General features: G+C 38.3%; 1 protein-coding gene across 1 annotated transcript in view; it reads right to left on the minus strand.

Annotated features, from left to right (window-relative positions):
- The window catches only part of LOC139745029 (neuronal acetylcholine receptor subunit alpha-10-like), a 127,446-nt gene that overhangs the window by 2,462 nt on the left and 103,240 nt on the right, over nt 1-21,744 (minus strand). Inside the window, exons 5-7 of the mRNA XM_071655438.1 lie at nt 12,052-12,260; nt 2,748-2,866; nt 448-655 (exon numbers count right to left, since the gene is read on the minus strand). Coding sequence (XP_071511539.1) covers nt 448-655; nt 2,748-2,866; nt 12,052-12,260 — 536 coding nt within the window. The remainder of the gene's footprint in view (nt 1-447; nt 656-2,747; nt 2,867-12,051; nt 12,261-21,744) is intronic.

Below are 21,744 nucleotides of genomic sequence, written 5' to 3' on the forward strand. Positions count from 1 at the left end.
GAGATAGAGTGAGAGGGAAGGAGAGTGGTAAATAGACAAGATGGATTTGATTAAAAAAAGAACGACAAAAAGAATAATCTTACCACGAACGTTTCTATTACAGGATCCCTCATTGGTGTTGAATATTGTGTTATCTACCATACAATAAGTGCATGCTGTATCACGCACTTTACTTCATTATAGAACAACAAACTAATGCTATACCATTATTTCGCGTGCGTTTTATTTCTATCGATTGACAATGATTATGAATGACGCTATTATCAAAAAACAAAACTTTATTCTGAAATATCTGGGATTTTATGAAACAGCAATAAAAGGAATTCACCCTCTTAGTTCTGGTGAAAAAACAAAAACCAACAAACAACAAAATCATGGGACAGTAAATGCATAAAGGGGTGGTGCGTGTATCAGGTATGATCCTGGGAATGAATCCCTGATCGTTACCGACGACGGGCACGGCGCTGGTGGGCGGCATCGTTTCGGCGACGAGGAGCAAGAAGACTGTGAGTGAGAGGAGGACGGTGATGCCTAGACTGATCTTTTCACCCGATTCGGGCGGGAGGAAGAAGCTGAGTAGCGCCACCATCGACACAAACGTGCAAGGGAGAATCAAGTTGAATATGTAGTACAGCGGTCTCCTCTTGAACCGAATCTGAAAAGCAAAAGAAGAGGAAAAAAAAAAGAACGCGCACAAGTGTAATTGTCATTCCTTTTCTCTGAGTTTGTGCGAGAATACGATCTTCTTCTATTTGATTCAGTTTTAATGAAAAGTACACATTTCCTCGACTTGTAACTGCCAATACGTTAAGGGTGATTTATTATAAGTCCCCCTACTTTCTGAAAGAGGTAAGTCATGTACTCTTTCATTATGCCAGAAAAATGAACGTCTTGAATTCGCTTCACATCATTTTTCTTTGTGGAAATTTCGTTGTCCTGCAGTGACGTCACGAAGTGTTGTGTCCTCTCGTCCAGAACTGTCTGTACCGAAACTTCATAACTTTTGAACAGATTGTCAAATTTTCTCAGACTTTGCCGATGTGAATTACTAATATTGGTGCATTCACTCAATCTATAAACTTAGATATCATTCCCCTTTAAATGCTTTTTTTTTATTACGTTCTTCCCCGGCAGAGTAACAAGATACAGACTATCAATGCAGGATGTATGTGCGTTCACGATTACCGCAATACGGAAGCGTTAGACCAGCTTTTTATAGTCATCGTCGCTTTAAAGTTATCGGCTACGTTATAGCACACACATACAGACCTACCAATCATGGTACAGAGTACGACGAAATGCATCAGCAATGCAAACACATCAAACATGACATTGCGCGTAGTGTGTGTGTGTGTGTGTGTGTGCGTGCGTGCGCGCGCGAATAGAATAAGTGTACATCATCTTATTACAACAACAACACTTGGTTTACATCAATTTTTCCAATCTCCGTGTAGCTGTGACTTAAACTGCGTACGGTGAACGCATTTCTCTACACCTCTAATCATCACGATTTGCATTTCTATTTCAATCATCCCCAACGTCTTCTCCAATTCCAGACATGCTTTGCCTGCAAGGCCCGTGTTTCCCCCTCCTTCCGAAAATGACACACTTATCGAATCTTTCTCTAGAAAAATCGAAACTTTTTCGTTCTGATGCGAATCCATAAGACTTGGCTAGGGTAGTGAGGTACCTTGGCGTCCCGTTTGAGAAAGGGAAAGTTTCATTGTCGATTCGGGTCTGTAACTGGAATTAAGAGGGATATCCGTTCTTATTCTACAAGCTAGGCTTTTTAGCAGTCCCCTCCATTTCCGACTTTTTCTTTGTTACGATTCAGTTACAGTTTGTCCAGGCATTTCTTTATCTAAAGTATGTTTTGTCTCATTGTAAACAAATGACGTGCATTTAAATCTCATTTGAATATGCAAAAGTTACATTGTACTTTACTTTATCTATATGCAATTGTCATATTGTATACTTTCGTAGGAAATGAAATGAAATAAAAATGAAATGAATGAATGAAATGGTATATTGTGGTAATGTATTACTTATCAAAACAATGAACATGATATCATAGGAAATAGCAATACATTGATAACTGAAAAAGATGCGGGTGGATGTCTGTACACAGCGATGACGATATGGCAAAGCTATTTTCCAAAGGGTCCACTAAACAGGCATATGTAACTTATTACGTGCGTCACGTGACATTTAAAAAAGTGAGATATACTGTAATAGTAAGAACAAACACAATAGGAAAATACACAGTAAACATGTAGAATATTTGATACAAAGTGAAACAAAATATTATTGTTATCATGAGAGTATCAAAAATAAAAATCGCTTAAGGCAGAGGATTTCACATTTTCTTTGCTAATTCAACATTGTTCAGAAAAGACATTCATCTCTTTGCTTAATTAATACCCCATAAATATACATTATTATGTTAAAACATTTCAATGCTTATATTTGTGTATGTATAATTATTATGTGTAATAACAGTATGTCCCTGTGTGCGTGTAAGTGTGTGTGTGTGTGTGTGTGTGTACGTGTGTGTACGTGTGTGCATGTTAGATGTACAATATATTGCGAATAAAAATTGCTATTGCATGGGAATACAACCAGATACAATGAAAGACTTGAAGATGACGTGAGCGTCGAATCAAATGACAAGAAGTGACCTTACGAATAAGGACAGAAAGTCGTGATAATAAAGAATTTTGATCAGGTATACTTTTTCTTGCACTCACCACGTAGGTCACGTCTGTGTACGTCTTTCCCGGCGCATCCGGGTATTCGACCTCGTTTGAGGTGGCGGTCATGTCCAGGATGTCCCACTGGCCGTCGCTATTGAAGACGGAGTCGTCACCTACGTTGAGCAATAAACAGTCGAATAAGTCGGAGCTGGGCCATGCGACCACGCCCCTGTCAGAATCATCTACTGGTACCTTGTTAAAGATCATTGTTTCGTAACCCTTACCCAACTGCTCGTTTTAAAGCTAATCATGATATTACTGGTAGTTCATGTTATTTGACAGGACGTATATCCAGCGCTTTAGCAAAATTCATACAGGAAAAGGTGACAATAACATATTCCTAGTAGGTCAAAGGTTCATGGCAGCTCAACTTCTAATAATTAGTAAAGCAATGCCGGCATGCTTTTCGACGCCAGCGTGTGGAAATTGGCGTCCTTTTTCAATTACCATTTCGAAGCATTTCCACCTTGTGTATTACAATTGTGTTTTTTTTTTCTGATTACGTCCTACAAATTACTAGATATTTGTTGTTGTTTAAGGATTTTTTTTTTCATGACGTGCAGACTTAACTGCTTAGGACTGGAAGATAAGACATTGGTATTCCAACTGTCTTCCAAGAGGGAAACGAAGGGTCTGCTGTGAATTGAGTCAATAACACAGACATTTTCTGATTTGTTTTATTCCCCACAGTAGTTCCTTTGGTTCATTTCAGTGTTTTTGCCTCATTCAAACGTGGCCTGTTTACCGATTACTTTGAAACATTGAGACAATAATTCTTGTGCAGGAGTTTGTGAGAAAGCCAGCAGCATATCATCATTTTTTTTTTTGATACTGTGACTGGAACAAAATCCATAGGCAAATGAAAGCTGGGGTAAGTAGGTATTTTTTACACTGCAAGTCGCTTGACGTTGGGTTGTTCGAATCTTTTATCCTGCAAAACACGGCCTGCGTCTGCAAGCAACATCTCAACTCGTGGAAATACTGTCCATGTTTGGTCAGTGACGATAGTGTGAATGGCGCTAAACATGAAAGGAAAAACCTGAGCTAATTAAGACTAATAAAAACAAATAAACCATGAGTTCGCCAGCCATGCCATTCCGGCGAGGGTTGAAATATAACTTCGGTGTTTGAGTCATTTTATGTGAAGGGTGCCGTCACAGCTGGCTCGATAGAGTAAATTCCGCGGCACATTGAGCTGAAAGCATAGCAGCAAAACAAGGTTTTGGCGCGTTTATTGAACTGTTTACAGGAAATCGAGGCGACGTCGTAGCATCGTCTGTCATAAAGTCAGAAACTAACACAGCGTGATTCTGAATTCAGTCAAATTAATGTTTGTTATTTCCGGGTGCGGTAGCTGCTCTGTCGATTAGCCCGACCTATTTCACAGTTTGTTTATCGATGAATCTCCCATGTATTTACTATAGGCGCATGTTTTATAGGTGGCATTGCTTTTTATTACAGGAGTTAGCTAAAGAGATGGCATAGTTTTGGTTTAGGTGAAGATTTAGCTTTTAACTTTTTGCGAGATATTTAGAAACCATTTCATTAAATGTTGAAAAGTAGACGATTCTAAGAGGAATTCAAAGTTTTTTTTGATGAAAATCGCTTTTGAATTGGCGAAGATTTCTAAACACAAAGTAAAACAAAGTGATCCTAATGGGTCCGACTTTTGATTAGGATTGCTTCTTTTTGGATATCTCAGCCATTTCAAAACCAATTTTCATCAAATAAACTGTGCATTACCCTTAAATTATATGATATTTCATATTTAATAAGAGATTTCTCATTATGTCGAAAAACCATCGTCAAAAAAAAAACAACATGTTGGAAACTTAAGCCCCATCTCAACCGAAACTATACCATCCCTTAAAACAGTCCCTCCGAACTACATTTCCAAAGTCGTGTTTCCCCCTATAAATGAGTTCGAGTGTTAGTTTCACTTAACTGATCCAGGAAGATCTATGCAGAAAGTATGCACCCTTTTTTTTGGGGGGGGGGGGGGAGAGGGGGAGGATACCATGGACCATTATTGATTACAAAAACGCATATTTTTCTGCTGAGGTTATGAAGCATGTAACGTTCAACCAGCTATACTACGACGCTCTGTGTGTCAGCTCCACGGTTGTTCTATGACATTTTCATGTTTAGCTTATGAACGATACAATAATAAAATGTTGTTCAACAGGTGTGAGGACAGATTTTTAATGCGACAATAAATAATCTTGTCCTGCAATGATTATCACAAATAACAAGAAAATAAAATGAGGATACCAAATCTAAAAATCCGAACCTCCCGCGTGGCGTTAAACGCAACTGCTTGTCTCTTACGTCACGTATTCAAAGGAGGTCTGAGTAGTGAGGCTACATATGTCCCGGAAGATTTCGAAAAGGGTGGAAGGAGGGACCAAGAAAAAAAATGGAGAGAAATGAAGAAGTTAAGAAAAATAAGACGAAGAAAGAACAGGATGAGGAGGAAATGTCTTGTGGTGATCACATGGACACGAGGAGCAAGGGTACTCCCAAAATCTCAGGCCTAATTCACCCCTCCGATCGCACTTCGGGCAGGTGATTCAACATCGGCATGGCGCCAAAATTGCCATCCACACCGATCGTGTGTTTGTGATAGCGACTCGGGTCACGAGATATGTGCGGACTACTGGCAGGATGGAGGGAGGAAGGTAAGCGGGTGGGCCATGGGGAACGAGGGGGGGGGGGGGGGAAGGGCGTGGATGGGGAGGTAGAAAACAGAGAACCAACCGACATGCATTTTAAGTGTTGATTATGGAGAATTCTTTTCCATATTTATTCTGGGAACCCTTCCCTCGCGACATTAGTTTGATTCATTCGAATTTCTTAAAGAGGAAACCCACTCCAAAAAATAAATCAACTTTAAAAGAAAGGGAACAATATTCCCTACAGAACAATGCAAAAAATGACAAAAATCGGATTAAGTAAGGAAGATGTGATATTTTGAAATTTCATTTTGTTTTAGGAAAACATTTCTTGACCAGTACTTATGAATATTCAAATCAGTAAGTTGACGATATCATGCTCTCACAATTTCTTATTCATTTCGTATACAGAAATGACAAAAAAATCTCACATTTCAACCGTATAGATATAAAACTTGCCTTAAAACCAAACAAAATAGTGAAATCATATTTGTTTAATTGTAGTTTTTGTTAATGTTAATGTATTATCATGTGGACTTGGTTTGGATGGTTGTACACAGTATGTGTTGAAGTACGCAGGCTCTCATGCGCCGAGAGTATCATTAATGATAGATACGGCGCATTATAAATGTACTTTATTATTATATTATATTATTAAAATGAAAAAAAGTAAACTCTGACATATCTTTGTTTGGGAACATGCAAGTAGAATATGATTGTCTTTGTGTATGTGTGTGTGTGTGTGGATGATTATAGACATGATGTAGACATTTTGTTTTGTCAAAAAGGCACTATTTTAACACGCAGCGCGATCGGATGGGTAGAGTGTTTTGTTTCGTAGCCCGAAAGCTGATCCCACTCAAAGCCGAACCATGCCTGGTCAGTGCTCTCGTGCTATTGGCTCCTGACCATACAGCGATATGGGATACAGTGGTCAGGTTTCTGTTTTTTCGGAGCGCGCACGCTTGGCACGCCAAAGGCAGTGTGACCTTGGGATTTAGACTAGATATAATTTCACACAAATTTCATCCAGTGTCTTACGACGTGATCTGACCTCCCCCCTCCAAAAAAAAAAAAAAAAAAATACACACACGCACAAACTAAAAAAACAAAAGAAAACATAAACACACAGAAACAAACCAAAATAAAACAAAAAAAAAACCAAAAAAAAAATGAAAATAAAGAATATGAAAAAATGTGATAAATGAGCTGCACCATATCGCTTGAATAAGCAAAAGTAACATTATACTCAAATTTTTCTTTGTATAACAAAACTTATGCAAATGTCATGTTGTACTCTATACTTTTGTCGGATATGAAATAAAATGAAATGAAATAGAATGAAATGAAATGAAATGAAATGAATATCCCTAGCACTGGTACCCCTCTGTAATATTCTAGGACTGTATTTATCATGTTAGTCTTCTTGCAGATTATCTGTACTATGTACAATGACTTGTCAGCACATAACCACAGCAACCAGAAAGACCTAAAAAGTAAAGTACACTGAAAATCTGAATGACAATCAAAAGATCCATAATGCATGGACTCACAAAATTGATCGAATCGCTGTGTGTTTTTTTTTTTCTGACAGCGCACTTTTTGTGACATGTGTGAAGTCTCGTACTACGAGCTGCCGGTGTAGTACTTGTTTTCCTTATTATATTGGTGTCTATTCATTAGGAATTACCAATATTAATGTTTCACGTAAAGGCGAGCTTCATGCGGTTAGCAATAAGTGGATATAGAAAATAAGTGTAAGGCGTTTTTGGATATATATATATACATATTATTATCATTATTATTATTATTATTATTATTATTATTATTATTATCATCATCATTATTATCATTGTTATTATTGTTATTATTATTATTATTATCACTATTATTATCATTATCATCATTATTATTCTCATCATCATCATTATTATTATCATCATGTTTTTACTGAGCATCTGTACGGAGGAAGTGAAAGAATTTTTACGTCCGACCTTTTTAGACCGACACATGTGTATCAAACAGTGAGCACAATGAAAATAATCATACCGCGAATCAGCTGCCTTGGTATTATTTCCCTATGGCTCAAAAGGAATCGATGTCTCATCGCTACCTCATTATTCTGCGAATGATAATAATCATTCCATCCACCGAGATATGAGATGGCAGTGGGTTATGCAGTGCGCTGAATAAAGCTTGATATAGATTTCACTTACTGTAGTTGAGTCAAATGGCTAGGTCTGATAGTTGAGTGATTGACGAAAGTCTGATAGTTGAGTCGTTGAATAAGTTTGATAGTTGAGTCATTGACTAAGTCTTATAGTTGAGATATTGACGAAAGTCTGAAACTTGAGTCATTCACGAAAGTCTTATAGTCGAGTCATTGACGAAAGTCTGATAGTTGAGTCATTGAATTAATCTGATAGTTGAGTCATTGACTTAGTCTGATAGTTGAGTCATTGAATAAGTCTGATAGTTGAGTCATTGACTTAGTCTGATAGTTGAATCATTGACTAAGTCTGATAGCTGAGTCATTGACTTAGTCTGATAGTTGAGTCATTGAATAAGTCTGATAGTTGAGTCATTGACTTAGTCTGATAGTTGAGTCATTGACTAAGTCTGATAGCTGAGTCATTGACTTAGTCTGATAGTTGAGTCATTGAATAAGTCTGATAGTTGAGTCATTGACTTAGTCTGATAGTTGAGTCATTGACTTAGTCTGATAGTTGAGTCATTGATTCGTGACAAAAGAAACCCTCCCTTTCTATACACAAGTCTTTGTCAATAAATAGGTATGCTAGCTACCAAGCCACAGGAGTCGTGATTAACACGCAAGGTCAAAAAAACAAACAAAATAAACCTGACAAGTTAAAACAAATAACTTCACTCCTAAATTGGTTTTTTTCCATTTAATTTTTCGCTAGTTTTTGCTCACATACTGGTATTTTTGTATTCATATTGATTTTATTTGAGTATGTACGCCCATAATTTTGTTTTTAAATCATATGAGTACTACTAACACTGAATGATAATGTGTATAAAACTTAGACTAATCTCAATAAGTAACAATTTTATCAACTAAAACTTAATTAAAAAGATATGTATCGTATTTCCTTTTTTTTTGTGGCAGTGTAAATCCCTTACATCACCTGCGCAGATTGCAGCGTGTTATGGCCCAACAAACTTGCTTGCAGAATACGGCAAAATGGAAAGTAGCAATGATATCCAAGCATGCGGGTAGAATTGTGGGATTTAGTATAGGTGTTATATCACCGACGACGCACTAATCCCCTATCATTTCGTTTTATCTTTCCCTCCTTTTTACTTATACTAGTATATATAATACACTCTTCTGACACATACTACATTTATTGCCAATCAATTTAAAAAAAAATTAAAAAAATGTTCGAGTTATCACATTTGATACGTATGTGTAGGTCAGTTGTGTCACAAAACATCCTACCATATACAAATTTTGCAAGAAATCATGAAATATTAGGAGATATCACTATTGTAGGAATGAACCATAACTGTAGACGGTTTATTCTAGAAACAATTTCATTTTAACTATTGTTCACATTTTGCATATTCAATAACGTATATTATTGATTATACTGATTAACAACTTTTATATTGGTTGTTTCTATCCATAATTCATATTTTAGAACTATTTTAAGGCACTATTATTGGATTTTTGCTTCATTTACACATGATAAATAATGTCTTAAAGTTACATCAATTTAATTGCCATTACAAAATAATGAACACAACATACAATGACATATTCATCGCTCATTAAGAAAAAAGGGAAAATGAAAATACAGACTGTCGTTAGGCATGGAGTATTAAACGACGAGAATTATACAACAAGACCATTATGTAGCACGAGATGAATGAGTGATGTGCTCAATATATAAATGATGATGATGATGGTGATAGTTAATGGATGATGATTTCAATTAATGATGATGATGATGATGATGATAACAATGATGCAATGGTTTCAGAGGAGGAAAAAAAAAGATTGCGGACTAGTATAACAACACTGACGTGTGACGTGTAACAAATTGCTAGTTTACCATAGAAAAACGAACAATGTCAATGTCTTCGTACTACAAAGAATACAAATGACCTGATCTGTTGAATCTGATGCTGTTTGCCTAAAATGTAAATATAATCATAATGGCAATAAAAGAAAGGTAACAGAGAATACAGTATGCACGATGCACGGAATGAAAATGGTTTCCTTTAATTGATATGGATGAGAGCTTAGAGAGTATGATACCAATGGAATTGGCGAAAATAACATCTTGAAATATTCTGTTCTGTTTCAAACGCGATGGAGTAAAATTGGACTCATCAACAGGAGTACAAAAAGATGTCCCCACTCCATCCCATTTTAGATGAAAGAAGCTTCGGATAGGTTGCAGTACTTGAGGTCAAGGGTCAAGAGTATATGCGATGCGTGAAAAAGAAAGTAGTATAGAATCATATGGAACAAGAAAAGTGTTTTATACAACTAAAGGGGCAACGGGAGAACGGGAAGAAAGAAGGGAAGGGGAGAGGGGATCTGTCGAATTGAAGATCAGACCAGTTGATTGGAAGCGCGGCCAAATTGCCAGCTGGTATCCAGCTCGGATTTCACGCTCGCCCGCAATAAATTCAAAATGCAACGAATACTTCTGCATGTCGAGCAATTCAAACAAATCACCTTAATCGAAAACCTATGAATACTGATAGATTCATGCAAAGTGGTCATTATATCTTTTCAAATGATCAAATCTAGATGGCTTTAGGCCCTTACCTTTTGGACAAGATTGCCTTGAGCAAATAGAAACGTTGATATTCTCGTGGTTGAGGATACTAAGGTTTGACTTTAGCAAGTATAACCCCCTTTTTTTCTTTCATTCTAAATTTGTCGCAGGTGTATTTGTATTTTTGTGTGTGTATAAACTCCTCTGAAAACGTTGTTCTTTGCTTCGATGTAGAATGAAGCGTTTTTTGCTTGATTGATTGAGCAGCATTCATGTTATGTCTTTCGTTAGTTGGGATATTAACAGAGTTATGACACATCTACAAAACCCGACATGGATGCACGCGAACACTGTTCCACTTAACAGAGTCAAATGACAATGGTGTTATTACAAGACGATAATCAATGATAACGAAGGACAGAGATGTCAGTTGTTGTTTTTTTTTTTCACACAACAGCTCTTCAAGCGAAAGATGCAATCAATTATATGATCATGTAGCGTACATAATGGTGAAAACTATATCGTTATCATAATTACCACAACAAAACAAAATAGACAAGTTCAATGATATTACGATACAATGGAAAACATTAATTAAAGTAATGATAGATGTAAAAAACGGAATTTGATGAACAAAATGTGAAGGCAAATGGGATAAGATTAAAATACAAATAATGTGCACGTAAGAAGTTCAGTATGTATTAACACAATGTTCCTGTGTTGGTGTTGTTTTGTAGATTAACTAATTTGACATTGAAAATAAGACAACAAAGTCTGCCTTTGGGTAGGTTTGTTTTGATCACTGTATGTCAATTCAAAACTTCAGGTGTATTTATATCAACAAATGAATAAGATAAGAATTTGTTATGTAATCACTGTAATAGTTTGTGTGTGTATATAATGCAATGGGGAAGAGAGAAAAGGCCAAATGAAGTATCAGTGTTGGTGTGTGTGTGTGTGTGTGTGTTTGTGTGTTTGCCACAGAATTGCATAATGAAATACTATTGCCTAGCTCAATCTATGCTGAACAATGCATAACAATATAACGAACTGATGAATAAAACCTTATCGCTTGTTAAAGAAAATCAACACTTCGTCTAATCAGCACGTACATCAAAATGCTATACCACGGGATGCAGATTCAAGAAAATGATACAAATGCACATCTTTCAAGAAGGACATACATAAGCATACGCAATGTGAGTGCATGACCGTTATGACAACAAATAACATTTCATGATCTTTGACACAAATTGTGACACAAGCCCCCTGCAGCTAGCAATGATAGATTAACGATACTATTATGCATAATCGTGACACTTCGAGCTACTCGTGAGTACCCATATACCATGGCTCGACACTAACTTTTTTTTTTCCTCTGGTGTCCCGTTCGGGCCACTGAAATTGGTGAATTCTGAGTTTTTAGTTTTAGTTAGTTTTAACAAATTTAGTTGCCCGAAATGAAATGAAACATTAAAGAAAAAATCATGTTGAATTTTAGCTGCCCCATCCGACCACCAAAAGAAAGCCTTTTTGGAAGTTTGGTGGCCGCCCGCCATCATTTTGTGTGTGTGTGTGTGTGTGTGTGTGTGTGTGTATGTGTGTGTGTGTGTGTGTGTGTGTGTGTGTGTGTGTGTGTGTGTGTGTGTGTGTGTGTGACCCCGGGCCATCGGACCACCGCTAATGTCGAGCCCTGCGTATACTAGCCACACATATCACAACGTTGAATACAGACTACTCATTCACGATTTCATATAACTATTTCCATTACAAGTTTGTGTCAAAAGGTCGTATGTATGGGGGGGGGGGGGGATAGGAAGATAGATTACGAGGGGAAGGTAATGAGCGATGAAAAAGACTGATTATTACCACCAGTACCTCCGCCCCAAATCCTCAGCTCCTTCCCCTCGTGCTGCCACGGGCCGAATTTCATCTTGCAGATCTGCTCGTCGAACGGGAATGTCTTGACGTCGATGGAGCAGTAGCTGGAGACGATTTTCGGCGCGGCCCAGTTGACGTGGCCCTCGTTGGTTATCACCACGATCTCGTCTCTCATGAAGTCCTTGTACTCGTCGGCGGCGCTGTTCACGTTGTCGCCGAAGTGAGAGCACGGGGAATGGGGGATGAGCAATGATGAGATGGAATAGATAAAAAAGAAATACGCAAATTGCAGGAGAATGAGAGATGGAAATTGAGGAGAAAGAGAAATTGATATAGAAAGACGTTTACATAGTGAAAGACAGACAGATAGATAGACAAATAGATATGGGGGGGGGGGGGAGAAATACAGCAATTATCATCATCAACCATTATTGTAAAAATAACCTTACCATTGTTGTTGTTACAATTTTGATGAAAATAGTAACTTCATCATGGAAATGTTAATGATAATTTATGACAAATATATCATTATCATTACTGTGACTGATACTGTTATTCTTACCATTGTAGAAATATCATTGAAACTGATATGCATCGTAGCTCAAGTTACTCCTATGATCGAATAATCAAGATGCGCATTAATTTTGTTTTTATTACAGTCTATCTGATGATGGACTCACCTAAAAAAAAAAGTTTGATAATGGCGCTTAACCCATTTTATGATCAAACCCAGATCATAATTTTTGAAGCGTAAATCCCTTATTGTTTTTTTTTTGTGTGTGTGCGTATCTTTTTAAATAAGTATGTGTTTAAGATCCCGAAATGACCGAAGGACTATAATTGATGTTCTCCGTTGCCATATCTGCTTCAATCGTACAACCGTGGCATCTTCATAGATGCAGATATTCGTGACACGTCTGACGAGGACATCGACGCTCGATAACGCAGTGATTTCCCTCGATGATCGCTGATCATCTTATGAGGACGTTCATGATTATCGCGCGAATGTCTGGAGAAATGTGCGGAATTCTCGGCGCACCTTTCCCAGTTTAGCTTATGTGCGGCGCGCCATATCTTAATTTTCAACAAGTCAGAGTTGTGGACGCATTTTATTCCACGCCACGTGTGCTTGCATGCCACGTTAAATGTTTTGACGTGCTCTCTCATGGCCAAGAACATGGGAAAACAAAAACATCGAGAGCCATAGATCAAAGAACTTCTTTAGAGGTGTTATCCAGACACTGTCATTACAACGACCTCACTGGCCATGTGTGCTCCAAATTACTTCGATGGTTCCGAATGTATTTTGATATAGATAATGGGATGAGGTATAGTGAAGTGAGCACAAATAATTATTTCGCTATATTACAATGTGACAGTGTAAAAAGACACTAACCTTCCTTTGACCATTTATCTTGACAGTGACGATGTGTATAGATCGACAGCAAATGCGACCGGAATGAATGTAGGCCCTACCACTGATAATGTAGCCTATTCTTTATTCAAGAACACAATAGAACATGGATGTTGTACTTCTACATATATTGCATATAGCTATATATATATACATAAAATATTATAATGTAAATCAACTTATGTATTATGTATTGGTCAGTTTAAGCATTCGTGTAGAAACATCTTTATCAGACAGGCAGTTAGAGTGAGTGTGTGTATGTGTGTATGTGTGCGTGTGTGAGAGCGAGTGACTGTGTTAACGTATGTGCGTCTGTAAGTATTTAAGTCTGTGTTTGGATTTGAGGTTATGAATGTGCGATTTGGATGACGTATTTGCGGAACCAATTAGTGCAGATTGAATGGTGTCTCCGCAGGTTGCGCTCTAGAGGTTTGTTTGGGTTTTTTGTCTTGGTTGTTTTGAAGGCAAGAGGGGGGGGGGGGGGGATAGAGTATGGGGTGTCGAATACTGTTTAGCCCGGATATATAGTGGAAAGGTATCACCGCGAGAAGTCACGAATGCTCTCTACACGTGACTTGAATCCAATCAAGCGCTGTGGTAATTTTCTAACATTTCCCTCCGCGTCTCCATTCTCCCCCGCAGCGAGAAATAGGATAGCCCGAAAGGGACGAAAATTGCACACTGGAGTAGTCACTAAATCGCCCCTGCTCGTCTTGCAGACTGCGCGTGCGCGGCAGAGAAAGACAGAGAAAACAACAACAACAACAAAGAAATCAGCTTCAGATTGCGCTCCAGCCGATCGCCCCTTCACTATCGAGAGAGAGAGAGAAAAAAACGATCGACGAGGAAACGAAAAATCGATAGAGAGATAGAGAAAAAAAAAACGTTCAAAGAATTTGATTATAGTTAACGCAAATGGCAGGGAACCGTCGAAACCGGATACTGTTTACTGTAAAGACTATCACGTTCTGATAAAGGAGGAAACGAACCTGGAAACAAATACCACGGAATCTCGAGTTACACGAGGACATACAAATTATTTAATCCCAGCGACGAATGTTTGCGTTAACATTCGCCCGATATAATGTTGCTTCATTCTACTGTCTATGCGACGCATGCTGATCAGGCGTGTCTTGCAGTAGCAGGACTGTAACGGCTGTTGGTGGCGCTGTTGCGTTTTGAAACGCGGATGATACTGCATTACGAGTATCCTTTAATGATGTCATCTTCAAAGGTTTAAAGGTGTGATTTCACGGAGCACGCGAACGATTTCCGAAGGACGCGAATGACAAAATCCAACATTCGGAAAAGTTTTTCTCCGAATGTGTTCCGACAATGAAGCCGAAAACCATTCTTGCGCAATTTTCTCACGACGTATTTGCGAATGTCGTGTGTATCATTGCTAAAGTACAGCATGTTACGTACACGAAGAACACGCGACGGAAATGCGAACAACGCACATTTTTCAATATTCATGGGAGAAAATGTGCCCAAGGAGAGGGGGAGCTGTCTTGAGTTGAATTTTTTTTTTCAAATTTCCTGTACTTCTCCTTTCCTTTTCTCTCATTTCTCTATTGTTAGCATGCGCAGAGGTTTTTCTTGGGACCTATCTCCACTAGTAAAGCATTTGATTGTTTTTGTAGTTTCTCCAACATATATCTCTAGTTTCAAATGTAATATTGGCATACTTTAGATTCATTTTTAAGTGTATTCTGCGATTTTTTTTTTGTACATCAAACATTTTTTTCTCCTTGGTAGTCTTGAATTTCTTTGTTACTATTATATAGTTCTTAAGAATTGTTTGATGTTTAAATGTATGCTGCGATTTTGATTTGTAGAAAACGTAGGTCATACATCCCCCAAATATTCGCTAACTTTCGTGAGAATGTCTCAAAAGGTACGCAAATAGTTTGCGGTTACGTCGTAAAATGATCGGAAGAATTTCGCAGATTTCGCTAAACATACGCTAGACATCCTCCAAAGTTTCGGGGTCTGTTTGGGGTTTCACGAACATTTATCGAACATCGTGCGTGTCTTGCGAAGGTCTTGCGCATATGACGAGGCTTTAAATACACTTTCGAGAACAAATTACGAGCAAATCACGACCAAGTGTGCGGAAAAGGTTCGCAAAAAATTTCAATTTTTTTTTAAAAAAAGTGAAAACGACATTCATGAACAATTGACGACGCTTCCGAACCCCCGCGTTCGTTTGGCGATCTTTTGCAGACTAAAATACGAACGCGGGATCTTGCCATTCGCGTCCTTCCCAAATCGTTCGCGTGCTCCGTGAAATCACACCTAAAGGCCGTGTCACACCAGCCTTGCGTGCGACTTGTAAAGAACAATTTTGACTACCCGGAGGTCCCCGTAGATATCCGCACATGACAGTACCTATAGGGCCTATCTCAAAAGTAGTCGCCCGGAGGTGCGCACGCATACTTTTTTTACCCGCAACCGTGTATAGGCCATGTCACACCTTTCCGGGCAAGCTACTCGGGCTTGTTACGTGTAGGGATTTTCTAGCATGCCTGACATTCCTGAGGGCGGAAAAGGATTTGTGCGAGTCAGCGCATGTGTCTTACTTGCTGGACGCGTTATACTTCCGAGTATACTGTGTGACCTTTGTACCAGTCGTGTGGGGGCTGACAACTTTAGTGAAGGAATTCCTCTAATGGAATGGCTGAAATCTCACAGAATTTCATTATCTTGGCTGCATACGGGACTGCGAAGTACCTGCGTGAGAAATGCCTGGGAAGTACTGCCGCTAAGGGTCTCCTACTGGCGTTCTGCGTGGAACTCTACGGGCATTCCCGCGACTCACCCGGAAAAAGTTTTGGTCATGCTCAAAACTTGGCTGCGGTTAAATCGGACTTGCGTGAGCACCTCCGGGCAACTACGCGCTAGATACTGCCAGGTGCGGACCAACTGCGGAGAGCTCCTTGGAGTAAATTTGTTTCCACGCAAGTCAAGCCGCAGAAGTTCCCCCGTACGGTATGACAAGGCATGAATGGAAATTGCAAACATTCTTGTTCGCCCGCTGAAAATCTTCTACGTGCGGGAAACTACCTCCTCGCCACAAGCCCGCGTTATGGTGTGACACGGCCTTTAACACGAACACGCTCAACTCTGAAAAAGCGAATGGCTTCTCATGTAATTGAACAGATAGTAAGGGTTTTATTGCTGTATGGTCAGATTATGAATTAAGATGAGCTTACTTGTCATTGCTTACGTGTGTGTATGTGTGTGTTGGACAAACTTTAACATTACGTTGTATGTAACGTTGAATGGAAGATTTTGAAACAGACAATGAAAAAGAATAAGGGAATAGCAAGATACAGATAGAGTTTTCAAGAACATGTTGGCCCAATTCAAGGGGCAAGAAAATAACGTAGATGACGTGTTGTAGTACGCATGACATTAAGAATTATAGTTGTTATTACTCGTAAAGGACAGGCTCACCCAAATCAGGGAGGCGAACTCAATGCCCAAATATAATGTGTGGATTGAGTGAATGCAGCAATATTAGTAATACACGTTTGTGAAAGTTTGAGTAAAATCAGACAACTCGTTCAAAATTTATGAATATCTAAAATTTCTGTGTAGCCGTCGCTGGATGAGAAGACTACTACAGTTTGTAATGTCGAGTATGTACAATGATACAAAGTAAACATAAACGGAATTCAACATATTTTCATATTTCTAGGAAAATGAAAGAGCGCTTCACTTATCTCCTCCAGAAAGCAGGGTGAACAATACCACATGTACTTTTAACATGTGCTAGTAACAAGTCGAAGGAATATGTGCATTTCATAAAAATGACATTTTATGGATTTCCCCGTATATCTTCTTAATTTTCCACACGCAACAATAATAATTTTTGTGTTTCACTCGTTCTCCTTGCAGACGATTAAGACACATTAGTCTTCATTGTGTATGTAGAGCATGAACTACACTGTATTATCTTATTGTGTCAAGGTATGCAAGAACAAAATAACCCACGATGCCTTTAATCTGGAAGTCCCTTTGGAATCCCGCTCCCTGTGCATTACCATCGTGCCTTTTTACCTCTTCATATCATACGTAACGCCTTCCTGCTCACAAGGTGCGAAGGTGTTGAGATGCACCTCATCTTTTTATCACCTTCCTCTTTTCTTTTATTTTATAGTAGAATCTGGGGAGTAATAATACTTCTGCGGATATTTCAAAGGAGGATCAGTCTTAGAAAAAAAAAGAAAAGGGGAAAAAGATGAGAAAGACAGCTTGAGGACAGCTATGCTAGATTTATAGTGAGTGGTACATAGCTCCTCGGGCGGTATTACACGAAAAATCTTTGAGTTATATGAAACAAAATTAAACAGTTCTTGCTACCAGCAAATTCCATCATACGTATTTTTTCCCAGATCTACTGTAATGTTCAATGAACATTCCTGGCAGGATGTATATTCATGATGATGTAAAACATAAATCCTATCAAACATATTCAAAATACTACCAATGTCAGCAAATGGGCTCGCTAGTTTACTTTTAATCTAAAGTTTTTTTTTTCTTTAATGGCAGGTGGCATTTCGTACTCTTATGAAGTATTATGCTTTTCGCTTTTTTAATTTGCGGGGGCGGTATTACGGGCAAATCAGTCGTGCTGGACAAAATATAGCCTCTTCCAGCATTGGTAACATACGTCTATCAACGTTAGCAGTTTAGCAGCGAGAGAGCTGTATGTGACTGACTCTGGCTAGTCCATAAATCTCCATGGTAATAGGAAGTTTTTATCTGCTGCATACTCTCCGATTTTCATAGACAAATCTTCAATTTTATCCTTTGTAAATACATTTACTGAAAACGTAAAAAAATACTACTTCAGCTGAATTTTCATGGGAGCTTTAACTTCCTTTTCTTTTCAGACGTTATGATTACCGATGAATTTGATGGATCGCATACGAAGCAATCCCTGTATTTCATCAAACCACGCGTATACAACCTTTTTTTTCAGGCTGCGATCTTATTTTGCGGAGTTGGAAATTAGAGACAACTAAAACATTGTAAAAAAAATACACAACATACCTAATGCAGAATAATTCACGAAATTGTTCTTGTTTAGAGAACTGAAGTTGTTTGCGTAATAAGCAAATATATGACTGCTTTCAACTGTGGGAAGATAAACATGTTCATTTTATCACATCGAAAATATGTTCGTAAGGTTGTTATGAGACCGTAAAACGGCACCTTCTTACGAATTCTCAACACCTACACTTTACTCCTGTCTTGGTTCCTGGGTATTTTTTTTCTCTCTCTCCTTTTTTCACCCTGACATGATGACGTGTGTCATATTCACTTCTCGGTTGCATTCTTTGCGAGCTGCCGCTGGCTAGTCAGCTAAATCCGCAAGAAGGCCCCGACAAGCTGGGAGGCACCCTTCGCTGGAATAGGTATAGAGAGAAAGAAAACCACCGTAGAGTCTTGTCTGTCTTTAAAGGCCTCGCTGTCTAAACATAGACGGCATAGTCTGTAAACCATCGTGTCTCGAATTGTTTCTTTTAAAGTTAGATACATGTCTTTGCAATACGTCGTTAAGCCACTTCATTGGCTTCTAGTAAATATCAAGACTACGTTCAAGACGCTTTTACATGTCTATAAATCCACTCAAGATGAAGTACTATTATTTAAACTAAAGCATGATTTTATAAACCTTGTTTGAAATTAGGTTTTTAATGATTTGAGTAAAATTAGACAAACAGAGGTGTGATTCACCTCTGAACCAAAATACGAAAGTTATACAATTTCAAAAACCCGTCACGTGTTCACAAATCAGAGATAACAGTTCTGTACACTCAAATTGGCAAACGCTCACAGTCTCTTAAGAATCTCTCACTAAACCATATTCACATCTTCTTTAGATGTCTTGTTTTAACTTCAACTATCATATTGATAAGAAGTATCCTTCGCACTAAACTATTGAAGTCGTCTAATAGCCCAGCAAAGATGGCTTTTTATGGCGAGAGAAATTGCTGCTTAATTATCTACGCCATAATATTCTCTATATGAGATGATATGATATGATATGGTATGATATGATTGATGATATGATATGATATGATATGAAATGATATGATATGTTATGATATGCTATATGTGTGATATGATAGTCTATAGTATATTCCTGTTGGAAAGAACACACTGTCCTACATTGTTAAATTCGAGTGTTATGATAATGGGAACACATTGTGAATTATCAGTTCACAGTGTGAAACAGAGCATTACTACGTGAACACACTGTGAAAACTCACATCACAGTGTGACATCATCTTCACACTGTTCAATTCGAGCGTTTTCACATAGCCGACTACGTGATTATAATTATTGCGAACACACTGTGAGACACTGTGTTCTTTCAGGAGGGTTAATTGTATTATGTTATACTGTATATTGTATTATTGCATGATATTCAATATTCTCTTTATTTTATAGTAAATATTCTAACATATTCTAAATTATATCTATGTGTAAGCACTGAAGGAGGGAGTTGCGGGGTGATGACGTCATCATTGCCAATTCAAATTTTCGCGTATAAGTTGAAAACATGTGAAAGTCTGAAATTCAGTGATTTTCTAACCTCATGCCTGATTTCTGAAGGCACACCTGTCATCCTGTTTTTGTCTCATTTTTACTCTCCTCATTTATGTCAATTTGAAAGTCGCTTTGAATTGAAATTCAGACTGGGCTAATTCCCCCGTAGATCCGGATGTAAAAGCGAGTGATCACAAATTTAAGGCATAAGAGCAGTCAAGAAATAGATCAACCTTCCCTCCTCTTTAACACCGTGCACTCCCGTTATAACGAAGTCCTCGGGACGGGCGTTTTTCTTTCGTTATGTCGAAATTTCGATATGCCTGAACAGATAAGTTTTTAAAGATAATTATGTAAATGATAGTTTTGCGACATGAATTCTGACTTCGTTCTAACGAGAATTTCGTTATAACCGTGCTCGTTATGATGGTATAGTGCACTGTATTTACACTTGCACTAGACGAGTAAAGAAACTGCTGAAAAAGCAGCTTTTTACTACTACTATTACTACAACAACTGCTGCTGCTGCTACTATACTACTACGTCTAAGATTGGTAATAATCATAGTAATAACAACGAGGATAATGTTCACAACGACGTCATAGTTCGAGCAACTCCGAGCACTGGACACATAAGGCACTAGATTGTGATACATACATTTCCATCCTGAGAAAATTAAGGATTGCGTCTGCAAGGGAGTACAGAGTCAGCATTATGAAATGTTCTGCTCATACCAGTATTTTTACTCACAATAACACTCGAGGAACATGCTTGCACATCTCGTATCATTTACTTTCCTTCTCAAATAGTTTTGTTTTTCTTAATCATGTAGTTATTAGTTAAACCACTTAACAATTCAAATAATTATAAAATGAGACAGAAAGCTGCGAGATGCAGAGGGGAAAAACCGATGGCATATGCAGAAATAGAAAAGAGACCAAGGAAAATGAATTGAGAATGCTGTGAGAATCTTAGAGGCCATTGATCCTTATTATGGATTAGATATTGAAGCTGATGGCTACCAGCCTTCACACGCATTCGAAATAGGCAGTTAAGTCATTGCTTACTACCGGAAACCGGTTTTTGCCATATTGTGTCGGAGCCATTTGAAATCACGATTTTATATTTCGAAGGTAAAGGGTTAAGTCATATGTAGCTATCATGCTTTCCTAGTTGGTGGACACATGTGCTGGTTAGCTCTCTTATACGCAATCAATTACCCTTGATATCATAGGCACACACGAACACACACATATAAATGCGCACACACATACGCACACATACACACACACACACACACACACACACACACACACACACACACGCTCACACATACACATGCGCCGTACTCGCAAGGAAAACACAAGAAAGTACATACTGAATATGACAATTGGACACGAAGGTTTCCCCAATGAAATCAGACATGCAGTATTGCTCAAGATACTAACGACAGTTACAACGATCACACGGCATTACGACGTGTCCACCTCACAAGTCATGCAGATTTGAAGTGATAAATGGTGTTTGTGATACTATTCTCGTGAGGACGTATGGGGCATTTACGTGGTATACCTCCCTCAATATTCCTTCTGCGTTGCGGGTACCAAAGAAAGCCTGTTGGATACGAGGAAATATATAGGGCTTGGCTGATCCTATTCATCACTCAAATCCTTTAATGGTGACATCTCGAATACCAAGTGATCCAT

This window comes from Diadema antillarum, unplaced genomic scaffold (assembly GCF_040938485.1).
Source record: "Diadema antillarum isolate AM-2024a unplaced genomic scaffold, OU_Dant_1.0 seq00001230_RagTag, whole genome shotgun sequence".
Classification (NCBI taxonomy): Eukaryota; Metazoa; Echinodermata; class Echinoidea; order Diadematoida; family Diadematidae; genus Diadema; species Diadema antillarum.